Genomic DNA, 13564 nt, shown 5'->3' with positions numbered 1-13564 from the left:
GTTTGCTGGTGTGGTTTTTGTTCTTTCCTCCCTCTTTGGCCTGTTTCCCGACAGTGTAGAGGGTCTGTGTGGGCTGCAGGCCTTTGTAACAGCTGGCTGCCTGCACACTGCTAATGCTGTGATAAATACTCCAAGATTCCATCCTTCAGTATGTGGCTTCTCAGACAATTTACACATATCTAACAATATGACTGGGTTAGGGGTCGGTTGTTGATGTCACTAAGGACTGGTGGTAGTAGGGCTACTCAGAGTGTGCGTTAGCACAAATATTTAGTTATGTTTTGGAAATAGATTAGGCAGGTGTTGGGTTTTCCATTAACCTTACAGAGCAGGTTAGAGTTAGGGACTAAGTTAGGGTTATGCTCACTATTACAGAAAGATAGTAAATGATGGTTGAGGAATGGGTCAGGCTTAGGGAGTGGGTTAGGGAAGGGAATAGGGAATGTGGTAGACAAAGGATGAGGTTGGGGAGCCTGTTAGGGAAGATTTTAGGATAGGGTTTAGGAAGGGTTGAGGGTTAGGGAGTGGGTGAGAATTAACTATGTGGAATCAGTTTGAGTTATGGAGTGGTTTACACTCCATAACAGGTAAGGATTAGGGTTAAGGAAGGGGCTAGGGTAAGAGTTAGGCAATGTGTTCAATATGAATGTGTTAGGTACACAATTGTATGGATTTTGGTTAGTAAATGGCTTAGGGTGAGGCATAAGGTTGGTGAGGAGCTTACGGTGTAGGTTGGGGTTGGAGCATGTTAGGGTGTGAGTACTGGCTAGAGTTAGTGTGCACAATGGGGGTAGGAGTAGGGGTCGGGTAGCTAGGATCAGAGGCCTTTAGAGTGGACACTAGGGTGGTGCTAGAAACAATTGTTGGTATCTCCTTTAGGATGAACCACCATATAATGCACTATTGACTGAAGGAACATGTCTGCATTCCTTCCCAGTGTCACTTAAAGGTATGGGAAGTAGATTCTAGGGTTCAATCTCAGTGGTAGAATACTTGCCTTGCACTTCTGAGGTCCTATGATCAGTACTCAGTAATACAAAGTTAAACATATTGGGTAGAAGAACAGATAGATAACAGATGCTAAACAGACAGTCAGATAACAGAATAACCTTAAGAGAGAAGAAATCAGAGGAAAAAGCAAGATCCTAGGAGAAAAGGGGACCACAGCTAATACCTGGGTTTTAGAGTTCATGTTTATATTTGACCTTTACCTTCATTCTGAGACCCTTCCCTTTACCTTCCATTAATCATCTGTTTTATCCACAGGCAGGGGAAACTGCAAGTACTGGATCTATGTCAGAAAACTATATGGTCTGGTAGCAGGGATGGCATGTGCTCACTGTCCCAGGCCATCCTGCCATTGATGAAGGTAAAGGTGGATGGATCCAGTATGGGAGCAAAAGAGCCCAGGGCTCCTCTGAAGGTGTTCATAGATCTCTACCTCAGTATTGGCAGCCACGATGAATGGCTCACTTCTCTGATTGAAAAGGCCAAGCAGTGGAAAGGTTTACTACACTTATACTGTAACAAGCTGAGTATTTTTGCACTGTCCGTACAAAATATGAAGGTATTGAAAATGGTGAGGCTGTATTCTGTCCAGGATTTGGAACTGGTCTGTAACTGGAAATTATCAGTCCTGGGGAAGCTCCTTTCTCTTCTACCATACATGGGTAAATTGCACAGACTCTTCCTGTCTCAGACACAGATGTCCCAGTGTAGTTCTTGGGAGGAGGAGGAGCAGTTTGTGGAGACGTTCAGCTCTCAGTTGCTCAGTCTACATCACCTCCAGGAGCTTCATTTGGAATCCATCAGCTCTCTTGAAGGCTCCTTGTGCAGTTTGCTCAGGTGAGGGTTATTACATTTGCTCTGCAGAATAGGACAGGTCTGTATTCATTTCAGGATGGATAAAGCATCTTTGCTCTGTGACAGCCATAATCATGTGTCCCTGTATGTCAACATTTGTCTTGTTCCCAAGTATGGTATCTATCCAAACAGTTTAGAGGTAGTCTTTATCCCTCTTTGGATCAGAATAGTACAATTGCATATACTGGGTACAATCATCTCAAGTTATATAGAACAACTATTTATTTTGGCTCACAGATCTAGTTGAGGTCCAGTGGAAAATATCCAGTGAATGCCACTGTTTTGGTTTATATGCAGAGACTATGTGCTCAAGCAATGTCAGGACCCTGGGTGTGGTAGTTTATACCTGTAATTCGAGCATTCGAGAGGCTTGGCAGGAGAATTTTGTCTTTGAGATAAGCCTATGCTACATAGTAAAACTCTGTCTAGAAATTTAAAAAGAGAACAACACACATAAGAACACAGAGTGAGACATAGAATTAGATAAGCCAGATTTTATAAAGGATTTATACTTTAGACAGCCCACTGATATATTGATCCATTGATTGTAACGGTACATCCTTAACTCTCTCTTAAGAGTTCTACTTAATTCCTTTTATTTTATCATAATGGAGACTCAATTTCAAAATGGATTTGTACTTAATGTGAGGGAGTATATATGAAGTATATGATTCTAGAAATAAAGGATAGGTGGTTAAGAGATAATAAAAAAGTCTGGGGGCTGGGGATATGGCCTAGTGGCAAGAGTGCTTGCCTCGTATACTTGAAGCCCTGGTTCGATTCCCCAGCACCACATATACAGAAAATGGCCAGAAGTGGCGCTGTGACTCAAGTGGCAGAGTGCTAGCCTTGAGAAAAAGTAGCCAGGGACAGTGCTCAGGCCCTGAGTCCAAGTCCCAGGACTGGCAAAAAAAAAAAAAAAAAAAAAAAAAAAAAGTCTGAAGTTGATCCCTGTGTCTGGCAGACATTTTGGAGGCTGTTTGCCTTCTAGGTTTGTACTTTATGAAGGGTATTTTAGTAGCCTCATACTAGGTAATATAGGTGACTTAATTAACACAGTTGCTGGAAGAAAGCCTGATTTGGGTTTGTTATTGCTGCTACTGCTGCTCCTTCCTCTTCTCTTCTTTGTGCTTATCTGCTGCTGCTTTGTCTTCTTACGCTGCTTCTGCTTTGTCTTCTTACGCTGCTTCTGCTTTGTCTTCTTACGCTGCTTCTGCTTCTTTTTTGCTTTAAGAAATTAATTCCCCCCCCCCCCAGGTTATTAATTGAGGGGATTTATATTTGTGTCTCTGGAACTAAAATAATCTAATGTCCTTCTCTTCTTGATACCTAGGGTCAGGTTCTTTTCTGAGTAATCTTCGTGGTCCTCTTATTTAACCATCACAACAACTAATCTGTATGCTTTGCTCTACTCAGTAGATAAGGAAAGGGAATATGTGAGGTCTTATTTACTTGACCCAGTTCCAGAACAAGGTTAACAAATGTAGAAAGGACTTCATGTAAATTGGCCTTGTTGGAAGACCTCTTTACAGTATGACAGCCTCAAGGTTGGGCATCAGGAAAACTTTGGGGTTTTTCTTTGCTGCATTGGCTGTATTGAGTTATGAGTTCTCCCCACTGGCTGCTACTCATCACCACCAGTCCCCAGCACTGACTGTTCTCTCTGTCCACAGGTGCCTGAGGAGCCCCTTGAAGATCCTCTCTCTCACCAATTGTCTGCTTCTAGAATCAGACTTGATGAATTTGTCTAAGTGCCCCAATACAAGACAGCTAAGGGGACTGTGTCTAAATAGGGTTATCCTGATGGACATAAGTTCTGAGACCCTGGAAGCACTGCTAGAGAATGTATCGAGTACCCTCCAGGTCCTGAGCCTAGAGGAATGTGGGATCATGAACCTCCAACTCACTGCCATTCTGCCTGCCCTGAGACACTGTTCCCAGCTCACAACCTTTAGCTTTTCTGGGAACCCCATCTCCATAAATGTGCTGTTGCGAGTCGTTCGCCACACCATTGGACTGACCAACTTAAGGCGTGTGCGGTACCCTGCACCACTGGAATTTTATGAGCATGTTGGAGATGGGTTGCTTGCTACCCTACAAGCCAAGCTGATGCAGATGCTACAAGAGTTGGGGCGGTCAGACATGGAGTGGCTCAGTGGCAAACCCTGTCCTCATCGTGAGTGGCCCTTCAGTGACCTGTGGCCCATGCCCTGGTAGCATCTACACAGGTAAGTAGCCCTATCCACAGCTTTGGTCTGTACATGTGGACACCGAAGCGTACAAATCACAGAAGCCACAGTTACAAAGGACTGCTCATGGTAAGCAGGAAAAGGAAAGATGATCAGGGATGCGAGTTAGACATTGACTTGGGGCAGTTTGGTCATTGTCAAAAATATCCTAAGGCATTACAAATGAGAATTTGAAATTTTACATGGGTAGGGTGATGTATAAGAATTGTCCCGGGGCTGGGGATATAGCCTAGTGGCAAGAGTGCCTGCCTCGGATACACGAGGCCCTAGGTTCGATTCCCCAGACCACATATACAGAAAAAACGGCCAGAAGCGGCGCTGTGGCTCAAGTGGCAGAGTGCTAGCCTTGAGCGGGAAGAAGCCAGGGACAGTGCTCAGGCCCTGAGTCCAAGGCCCAGGACTGGCAAAAAAAAAAAAAAAAAAAAAAAAAAAAAAAGAATTGTCCCTACATTGATGAATGTAAAGAGACAGCCATAATTAAAGAAACCTTAGTATAAATGATTTGTTATGCTGTGTGATATATGAACCTGTTTCGGTAACTTAAAAGTCAGATATTATTTGAAGTTGAGAGTTGGCAAAAAAAAATTTGCTGAGAAATGATTAGTGGGAACATTTTTTTTTTTTTTTTTTTTTTTTTGGCCAGTCCTGGGGCTTGGACTCAGGGCCTGAGCACTGTCCCTGGCTTCTTTTTGCTCAAGGCTAGCACTCTGCCACTTGAGCCACAGCGCCACTTCTGGCCATTTTCTGTATATGTGGTGCTGGGGAATCGAACCCAGGGCCTCATGTATACGAGGCAAGCACTCTTGCCACTAGGCCATATCCCCAGCCCGGGAACATTTATTAGGACACTATTAAAAGGAAAATGATGGGCAATGAGGCCAAGAGCATATTGCTGCTATTGCTACTGCTGCTTCTGATCTGGTGAAGGTGCCAATGTGGGGTTGGCAACAGGCTTTTATAGGGTTACTAGGCTCTTTCCTGTTTTTAATCTCTTTGGGGGAGTCTTGCTTATTGGTCCTTTTTTTCCCCCCTCAGGGAATAGTTTGAATTCTCACCAGATTGGCTCTTCTGCATCTTATGGGAGCTATTTCATGTGCTTGTGTTGCCTCCATATTCCACCTTGGTCCTGGGTATCTGACTGTTTGCTATGTCTCCTTTAAGGGGAGACAGTCTTTCACATACCCTCTTCCTGTAGAGAAGAATGAATCCAATCTTGGATTCAGTGCCATGATGATATATTGGATTTGCTTGGAGCTGGTAGGGTTGTAGATATGTCCTAACCTACCTATTTATTATCCTAGCACATGAATATGGAGCAATCCACCGAGCCATGTCATGGTCTAATTGATTTTCGAATAGAATTACATGGCATCATGATTCATGGAGCTAAGAGGCACTGAAGGGTCAGAAAGTGTGGATGGTATCCATGCTGTACCCTGGTCACTAAACCTCCAGCCTAGTGCATGCAGAAAGAACTCTGGGTAGGAAGTCAATAAAGTGAGTTCTAGTGTCAAAAAGGAATAAAGTAGATGGGATGTCAATCCCCTGAAGAAGTGAGGCCAGGATCCCCATTTTCCCTTGAGATTCATCCAAGACTAGATAGGTTAATTTATGAGTGTTGCCTTGAGGTTGTCCTGAAATTTAGCTCCAAGGCAGCAGTCTTTTCTAAGCCTGGCATAGGTTTCCTGTGGGTGGCAGTAGCCATATCTAAAACTCTTCCATTTCTCATACTTCAAGAGTTGATAGGTTTTGTATACCAGTGAGTATTTCAGAGTACAAAGCAAATGCCATACATGTATATATTTGTTTGTTTTGGCTAGTCCTGGGGTTTGGACTCAGGGCTTGAGCACTGACCCTGGCCCTGGCTTCTTTTTACTCAAGGATAGCACTCAACCTCTTGAGCCACAGTGCTACTTCTGGCTTTTTGTATGTATGCGGTGCTGAGAACTCGAACCCAGGGCTTCATGTATGTGAGGCAAGCACTCTACCACTAGGCCATATTTCCAGCCCAGCAAATGCTATTTGAAGAGACAGGTTTTTATAGATTAAAGAGGGAAAATAATTATATCAGGAATATGGAAAAATAGAAAATATAAACTGGAGGCTCATTTACAGTAGTGTGTTTTTGTTCTTAATATGAATGTCCATATAAAGCCTCTCTCAAAACAATAGGTCATGGGGAGGAGAGAAGGTGGGAGAAAAATGAGGGAGGAGGTAACAAGTTTGACAAGAAATGTACTCACTACTTTACGTATGTAACTGTAACCTCTCTGTATGTCATCTTGAGAATAAAATTAAAAATTTAAAAACACACCAAAACAGCACCAAGAGATCACTTGATTAAATTTACTAGGTTTACTAGAGAGACAAAATGTCTTTCTCAACCAGGTCTTTTGCCAGCAGCCCTGAATGTCTGGGGAGAGTAAAATACTTTTCCTTTGTGTCACCAGGCAAGATGGTCACATCAGTACAGAGGCAGAGTTACCTAGGTGACCCGCACGCCTGGAGGCGGCTGCCTCCCCCGCCCCTGAGGTCACATCCGGGCCTCACCTCCCCATCCCACCCCCCTACAGAAGGCCTCGCCCGGGGGCGGCTGCTCTCTGTGAGCGTGGGCGCGGGTCAGCGGGACGAGCTCTCCTCTCCTGCCCGAGACCGCGTGGCGTCCTCCTTTCCCGGCTCCTGCTCCACACACCCGGCAGCCATCAGGTAAGGAATGCGCCGTGAGGGAAGGCGGAGGTTCTCATCCTCCTTAGAGGGGTCTGGAACTTTCGGGCGGTTCGTGTCGGGGCGCTGGAGTGAACTTGGAGCAGTTTATCCGGGGCTCTGAGCTCCAGGTGGGAAGTCCACGCGGAGCCGCCGCGGCTTCTCCCGCGTTGTCCACGGGTGTTTGCCCGCCGCCTCGCCCACCTGGTTTCTTCTTCATGACCCGCGTTTGCACTGCGGGCGCCACCGGGCGGGGCGCGGGGACCCGGGTCTGGAAGGGGTGACCCCCGCCCCCATCGCCACCCGGACCCGGGGAGATCTGCCCTCCCCTCGCCCTGCTTCCAGCCCCCGCTTCCGGCTCCCGGCGGCCGCGCGTCCCGAGCCGTCGGCCCGGACCTGTGGGTCGGCGCGCGCCGCACCGAGTCCGGGTCCTCCCGGTTCCGGGGCGCAGGCTCGGGGTGCTGGCCCTGCCCGCCCGAAACGCCCGCCTGAGATTCGGGCAGACGCGGGAGCGGACGGTGCGGACCCCGCTCGGGGACGGGCGGCGCCGGGCGAGGGCGCACCGCCCCGGGACCGGAGGCCTCTGGGCGCCGGGCGCCGCCCCTCCCCGCCCGGGGCCCGGCAGGTGCGCGCGCGCCTCCTCCACCCGCCCGGCTCTCCCGGAGCCGAGCCCCGGGCCGGCGCAGCCCCCAGCCGCGCTCCTCCGCCTCCAGCGCCAGCCGCAGCTCTTCTCCCTTCTGCCCGCACAGCCGGCGGCCCTGGCCTGGCGCGGGGGTCCCGGCGCCACCCCGGAGGCAGCACCGCTGAACCTCGCGCCGCGCCGGGAGGAGCTGAGGCGCCCGAAGGACTCCCGGCCCTCAGTGTGCTTGGAAGGTGGAGAATGAGATGGAAAGGGGGCGAACTGGACGTCTGCTTTTGGTGAGTCAACATGCTGCCTAATAGCACAAGCTGTTAAAAATGAACTTTGGCAAGATAGGCGATATTTGGGTTAAGCTTCAGGCATAGGGCTCGGTGTTAATGGTAGGATTAAAATTTGATTATGGTAACCAAACCCTAATCCATACCCTAAGCCACTCAGGAATCCTATGCCTTACTTGAAACTTTTCATTAACTAAACCCACACAATAACTGTGCTCAACACAGCAACCCTAACCCAGTCCTCAAAGCTGGGAGAGAGAACTGGTTTGCTGGTGTGGTTTTTGTTCTTTCCTCCCTCTTTGGCCTGTTTCCCGACAGTGTAGAGGGTCTGTGTGGGCTGCAGGCCTTTGTAACAGCTGGCTGCCTGCACACTGCTAATGCTGTGATAAATACTCCAAGATTCCATCCTTCAGTATGTGGCTTCTCAGACAATTTACACATATCTAACAATATGACTGGGTTAGGGGTCGGTTGTTGATGTCACTAAGGACTGGTGGTAGTAGGGCTACTCAGAGTGTGCGTTAGCACAAATATTTAGTTATGTTTTGGAAATAGATTAGGCAGGTGTTGGGTTTTCCATTAACCTTACAGAGCAGGTTAGAGTTAGGGACTAAGTTAGGGTTATGCTCACTATTACAGAAAGATAGTAAATGATGGTTGAGGAATGGGTCAGGCTTAGGGAGTGGGTTAGGGAAGGGAATAGGGAATGTGGTAGACAAAGGATGAGGTTGGGGAGCCTGTTAGGGAAGATTTTAGGATAGGGTTTAGGAAGGGTTGAGGGTTAGGGAGTGGGTGAGAATTAACTATGTGGAATCAGTTTGAGTTATGGAGTGGTTTACACTCCATAACAGGTAAGGATTAGGGTTAAGGAAGGGGCTAGGGTAAGAGTTAGGCAATGTGTTCAATATGAATGTGTTAGGTACACAATTGTATGGATTTTGGTTAGTAAATGGCTTAGGGTGAGGCATAAGGTTGGTGAGGAGCTTACGGTGTAGGTTGGGGTTGGAGCATGTTAGGGTGTGAGTACTGGCTAGAGTTAGTGTGCACAATGGGGGTAGGAGTAGGGGTCGGGTAGCTAGGATCAGAGGCCTTTAGAGTGGACACTAGGGTGGTGCTAGAAACAATTGTTGGTATCTCCTTTAGGATGAACCACCATATAATGCACTATTGACTGAAGGAACATGTCTGCATTCCTTCCCAGTGTCACTTAAAGGTATGGGAAGTAGATTCTAGGGTTCAATCTCAGTGGTAGAATACTTGCCTTGCACTTCTGAGGTCCTATGATCAGTACTCAGTAATACAAAGTTAAACATATTGGGTAGAAGAACAGATAGATAACAGATGCTAAACAGACAGTCAGATAACAGAATAACCTTAAGAGAGAAGAAATCAGAGGAAAAAGCAAGATCCTAGGAGAAAAGGGGACCACAGCTAATACCTGGGTTTTAGAGTTCATGTTTATATTTGACCTTTACCTTCATTCTGAGACCCTTCCCTTTACCTTCCATTAATCATCTGTTTTATCCACAGGCAGGGGAAACTGCAAGTACTGGATCTATGTCAGAAAACTATATGGTCTGGTAGCAGGGATGGCATGTGCTCACTGTCCCAGGCCATCCTGCCATTGATGAAGGTAAAGGTGGATGGATCCAGTATGGGAGCAAAAGAGCCCAGGGCTCCTCTGAAGGTGTTCATAGATCTCTACCTCAGTATTGGCAGCCACGATGAATGGCTCACTTCTCTGATTGAAAAGGCCAAGCAGTGGAAAGGTTTACTACACTTATACTGTAACAAGCTGAGTATTTTTGCACTGTCCGTACAAAATATGAAGGTATTGAAAATGGTGAGGCTGTATTCTGTCCAGGATTTGGAACTGGTCTGTAACTGGAAATTATCAGTCCTGGGGAAGCTCCTTTCTCTTCTACCATACATGGGTAAATTGCACAGACTCTTCCTGTCTCAGACACAGATGTCCCAGTGTAGTTCTTGGGAGGAGGAGGAGCAGTTTGTGGAGACGTTCAGCTCTCAGTTGCTCAGTCTACATCACCTCCAGGAGCTTCATTTGGAATCCATCAGCTCTCTTGAAGGCTCCTTGTGCAGTTTGCTCAGGTGAGGGTTATTACATTTGCTCTGCAGAATAGGACAGGTCTGTATTCATTTCAGGATGGATAAAGCATCTTTGCTCTGTGACAGCCATAATCATGTGTCCCTGTATGTCAACATTTGTCTTGTTCCCAAGTATGGTATCTATCCAAACAGTTTAGAGGTAGTCTTTATCCCTCTTTGGATCAGAATAGTACAATTGCATATACTGGGTACAATCATCTCAAGTTATATAGAACAACTATTTATTTTGGCTCACAGATCTAGTTGAGGTCCAGTGGAAAATATCCAGTGAATGCCACTGTTTTGGTTTATATGCAGAGACTATGTGCTCAAGCAATGTCAGGACCCTGGGTGTGGTAGTTTATACCTGTAATTCGAGCATTCGAGAGGCTTGGCAGGAGAATTTTGTCTTTGAGATAAGCCTATGCTACATAGTAAAACTCTGTCTAGAAATTTAAAAAGAGAACAACACACATAAGAACACAGAGTGAGACATAGAATTAGATAAGCCAGATTTTATAAAGGATTTATACTTTAGACAGCCCACTGATATATTGATCCATTGATTGTAACGGTACATCCTTAACTCTCTCTTAAGAGTTCTACTTAATTCCTTTTATTTTATCATAATGGAGACTCAATTTCAAAATGGATTTGTACTTAATGTGAGGGAGTATATATGAAGTATATGATTCTAGAAATAAAGGATAGGTGGTTAAGAGATAATAAAAAAGTCTGGGGGCTGGGGATATGGCCTAGTGGCAAGAGTGCTTGCCTCGTATACTTGAAGCCCTGGTTCGATTCCCCAGCACCACATATACAGAAAATGGCCAGAAGTGGCGCTGTGACTCAAGTGGCAGAGTGCTAGCCTTGAGAAAAAGTAGCCAGGGACAGTGCTCAGGCCCTGAGTCCAAGTCCCAGGACTGGCAAAAAAAAAAAAAAAAAAAAAAAAAAAAAAGTCTGAAGTTGATCCCTGTGTCTGGCAGACATTTTGGAGGCTGTTTGCCTTCTAGGTTTGTACTTTATGAAGGGTATTTTAGTAGCCTCATACTAGGTAATATAGGTGACTTAATTAACACAGTTGCTGGAAGAAAGCCTGATTTGGGTTTGTTATTGCTGCTACTGCTGCTCCTTCCTCTTCTCTTCTTTGTGCTTATCTGCTGCTGCTTTGTCTTCTTACGCTGCTTCTGCTTTGTCTTCTTACGCTGCTTCTGCTTTGTCTTCTTACGCTGCTTCTGCTTCTTTTTTGCTTTAAGAAATTAATTCCCCCCCCCCCAGGTTATTAATTGAGGGGATTTATATTTGTGTCTCTGGAACTAAAATAATCTAATGTCCTTCTCTTCTTGATACCTAGGGTCAGGTTCTTTTCTGAGTAATCTTCGTGGTCCTCTTATTTAACCATCACAACAACTAATCTGTATGCTTTGCTCTACTCAGTAGATAAGGAAAGGGAATATGTGAGGTCTTATTTACTTGACCCAGTTCCAGAACAAGGTTAACAAATGTAGAAAGGACTTCATGTAAATTGGCCTTGTTGGAAGACCTCTTTACAGTATGACAGCCTCAAGGTTGGGCATCAGGAAAACTTTGGGGTTTTTCTTTGCTGCATTGGCTGTATTGAGTTATGAGTTCTCCCCACTGGCTGCTACTCATCACCACCAGTCCCCAGCACTGACTGTTCTCTCTGTCCACAGGTGCCTGAGGAGCCCCTTGAAGATCCTCTCTCTCACCAATTGTCTGCTTCTAGAATCAGACTTGATGAATTTGTCTAAGTGCCCCAATACAAGACAGCTAAGGGGACTGTGTCTAAATAGGGTTATCCTGATGGACATAAGTTCTGAGACCCTGGAAGCACTGCTAGAGAATGTATCGAGTACCCTCCAGGTCCTGAGCCTAGAGGAATGTGGGATCATGAACCTCCAACTCACTGCCATTCTGCCTGCCCTGAGACACTGTTCCCAGCTCACAACCTTTAGCTTTTCTGGGAACCCCATCTCCATAAATGTGCTGTTGCGAGTCGTTCGCCACACCATTGGACTGACCAACTTAAGGCGTGTGCGGTACCCTGCACCACTGGAATTTTATGAGCATGTTGGAGATGGGTTGCTTGCTACCCTACAAGCCAAGCTGATGCAGATGCTACAAGAGTTGGGGCGGTCAGACATGGAGTGGCTCAGTGGCAAACCCTGTCCTCATCGTGAGTGGCCCTTCAGTGACCTGTGGCCCATGCCCTGGTAGCATCTACACAGGTAAGTAGCCCTATCCACAGCTTTGGTCTGTACATGTGGACACCGAAGCGTACAAATCACAGAAGCCACAGTTACAAAGGACTGCTCATGGTAAGCAGGAAAAGGAAAGATGATCAGGGATGCGAGTTAGACATTGACTTGGGGCAGTTTGGTCATTGTCAAAAATATCCTAAGGCATTACAAATGAGAATTTGAAATTTTACATGGGTAGGGTGATGTATAAGAATTGTCCCGGGGCTGGGGATATAGCCTAGTGGCAAGAGTGCCTGCCTCGGATACACGAGGCCCTAGGTTCGATTCCCCAGACCACATATACAGAAAAAACGGCCAGAAGCGGCGCTGTGGCTCAAGTGGCAGAGTGCTAGCCTTGAGCGGGAAGAAGCCAGGGACAGTGCTCAGGCCCTGAGTCCAAGGCCCAGGACTGGCAAAAAAAAAAAAAAAAAAAAAAAAAAAAAAAGAATTGTCCCTACATTGATGAATGTAAAGAGACAGCCATAATTAAAGAAACCTTAGTATAAATGATTTGTTATGCTGTGTGATATATGAACCTGTTTCGGTAACTTAAAAGTCAGATATTATTTGAAGTTGAGAGTTGGCAAAAAAAAATTTGCTGAGAAATGATTAGTGGGAACATTTTTTTTTTTTTTTTTTTTTTTTTGGCCAGTCCTGGGGCTTGGACTCAGGGCCTGAGCACTGTCCCTGGCTTCTTTTTGCTCAAGGCTAGCACTCTGCCACTTGAGCCACAGCGCCACTTCTGGCCATTTTCTGTATATGTGGTGCTGGGGAATCGAACCCAGGGCCTCATGTATACGAGGCAAGCACTCTTGCCACTAGGCCATATCCCCAGCCCGGGAACATTTATTAGGACACTATTAAAAGGAAAATGATGGGCAATGAGGCCAAGAGCATATTGCTGCTATTGCTACTGCTGCTTCTGATCTGGTGAAGGTGCCAATGTGGGGTTGGCAACAGGCTTTTATAGGGTTACTAGGCTCTTTCCTGTTTTTAATCTCTTTGGGGGAGTCTTGCTTATTGGTCCTTTTTTTCCCCCCTCAGGGAATAGTTTGAATTCTCACCAGATTGGCTCTTCTGCATCTTATGGGAGCTATTTCATGTGCTTGTGTTGCCTCCATATTCCACCTTGGTCCTGGGTATCTGACTGTTTGCTATGTCTCCTTTAAGGGGAGACAGTCTTTCACATACCCTCTTCCTGTAGAGAAGAATGAATCCAATCTTGGATTCAGTGCCATGATGATATATTGGATTTGCTTGGAGCTGGTAGGGTTGTAGATATGTCCTAACCTACCTATTTATTATCCTAGCACATGAATATGGAGCAATCCACCGAGCCATGTCATGGTCTAATTGATTTTCGAATAGAATTACATGGCATCATGATTCATGGAGCTAAGAGGCACTGAAGGGTCAGAAAGTGTGGATGGTATCCATGCTGTACCCTGGTCACTAAACCTCCAG

The 13564-nt window shown here is 46.0% G+C and overlaps 2 protein-coding genes across 4 annotated transcripts; both read left to right on the top strand.

Moving 5' to 3' along the window:
* Nucleotides 1-1191: 1191 nt before the first annotated feature.
* On the top strand, nucleotides 1192-4316 carry LOC125344693 (melanoma antigen preferentially expressed in tumors-like). 2 transcript variants are annotated; one of them, XM_048337110.1, is made up of 3 exons: nucleotides 1192-1369; nucleotides 1700-1845; nucleotides 3537-4316. In XM_048337110.1, exons 1-3 carry the CDS (start codon nucleotides 1331-1333, stop codon nucleotides 4078-4080), a joined length of 729 nt encoding a protein of 242 aa, XP_048193067.1. In that variant the 5' UTR covers nucleotides 1192-1330; the 3' UTR covers nucleotides 4081-4316. The 2 variants fall into 2 exon arrangements, with proteins under 2 accessions (XP_048193067.1, XP_048193066.1); XM_048337109.1 differs by having other exon boundaries at nucleotides 1193-1845.
* A 4872-nt stretch (nucleotides 4317-9188) lies between these two features.
* Nucleotides 9189-12313, top strand: LOC125344695 (melanoma antigen preferentially expressed in tumors-like). Of its 2 annotated transcripts, XM_048337114.1 has the most exons (3): nucleotides 9189-9366; nucleotides 9697-9842; nucleotides 11534-12313. In XM_048337114.1, the coding sequence occupies exons 1-3, from the start codon at nucleotides 9328-9330 to the stop codon at nucleotides 12075-12077; spliced, it is 729 nt and encodes a 242-aa protein (XP_048193071.1). In that variant the 5' UTR covers nucleotides 9189-9327; the 3' UTR covers nucleotides 12078-12313. The 2 variants fall into 2 exon arrangements, with proteins under 2 accessions (XP_048193071.1, XP_048193070.1); XM_048337113.1 differs by having other exon boundaries at nucleotides 9189-9842.
* The last annotated feature ends 1251 nt before the right edge of the window (nucleotides 12314-13564 follow it).

Source organism: Perognathus longimembris, unplaced genomic scaffold, assembly GCF_023159225.1.
Source record: "Perognathus longimembris pacificus isolate PPM17 unplaced genomic scaffold, ASM2315922v1 HiC_scaffold_3962, whole genome shotgun sequence".
Classification (NCBI taxonomy): domain Eukaryota; kingdom Metazoa; phylum Chordata; class Mammalia; order Rodentia; family Heteromyidae; genus Perognathus; species Perognathus longimembris.
Note: the sequence above shows the minus strand (reverse complement) of the source record. Positions and strands in the feature narration are given on the sequence as shown.

Excerpts from the sequence above, each read along its gene's own strand:
- LOC125344693 (XM_048337109.1), top strand. The coding sequence starts at position 1,331 with ATGTGCTCACTGTCCCAGGCCATCCTGCCATTGATGAAGGTAAAGGTG. Across the intron at positions 1,846-3,536 it reads TCCTTGTGCAGTTTGCTCAG|GTGCCTGAGGAGCCCCTTGA; the intron begins GTGAGGGTTATT and ends CTCTGTCCACAG.
- LOC125344695 (XM_048337113.1), top strand. The coding sequence starts at position 9,328 with ATGTGCTCACTGTCCCAGGCCATCCTGCCATTGATGAAGGTAAAGGTG. Across the intron at positions 9,843-11,533 it reads TCCTTGTGCAGTTTGCTCAG|GTGCCTGAGGAGCCCCTTGA; the intron begins GTGAGGGTTATT and ends CTCTGTCCACAG.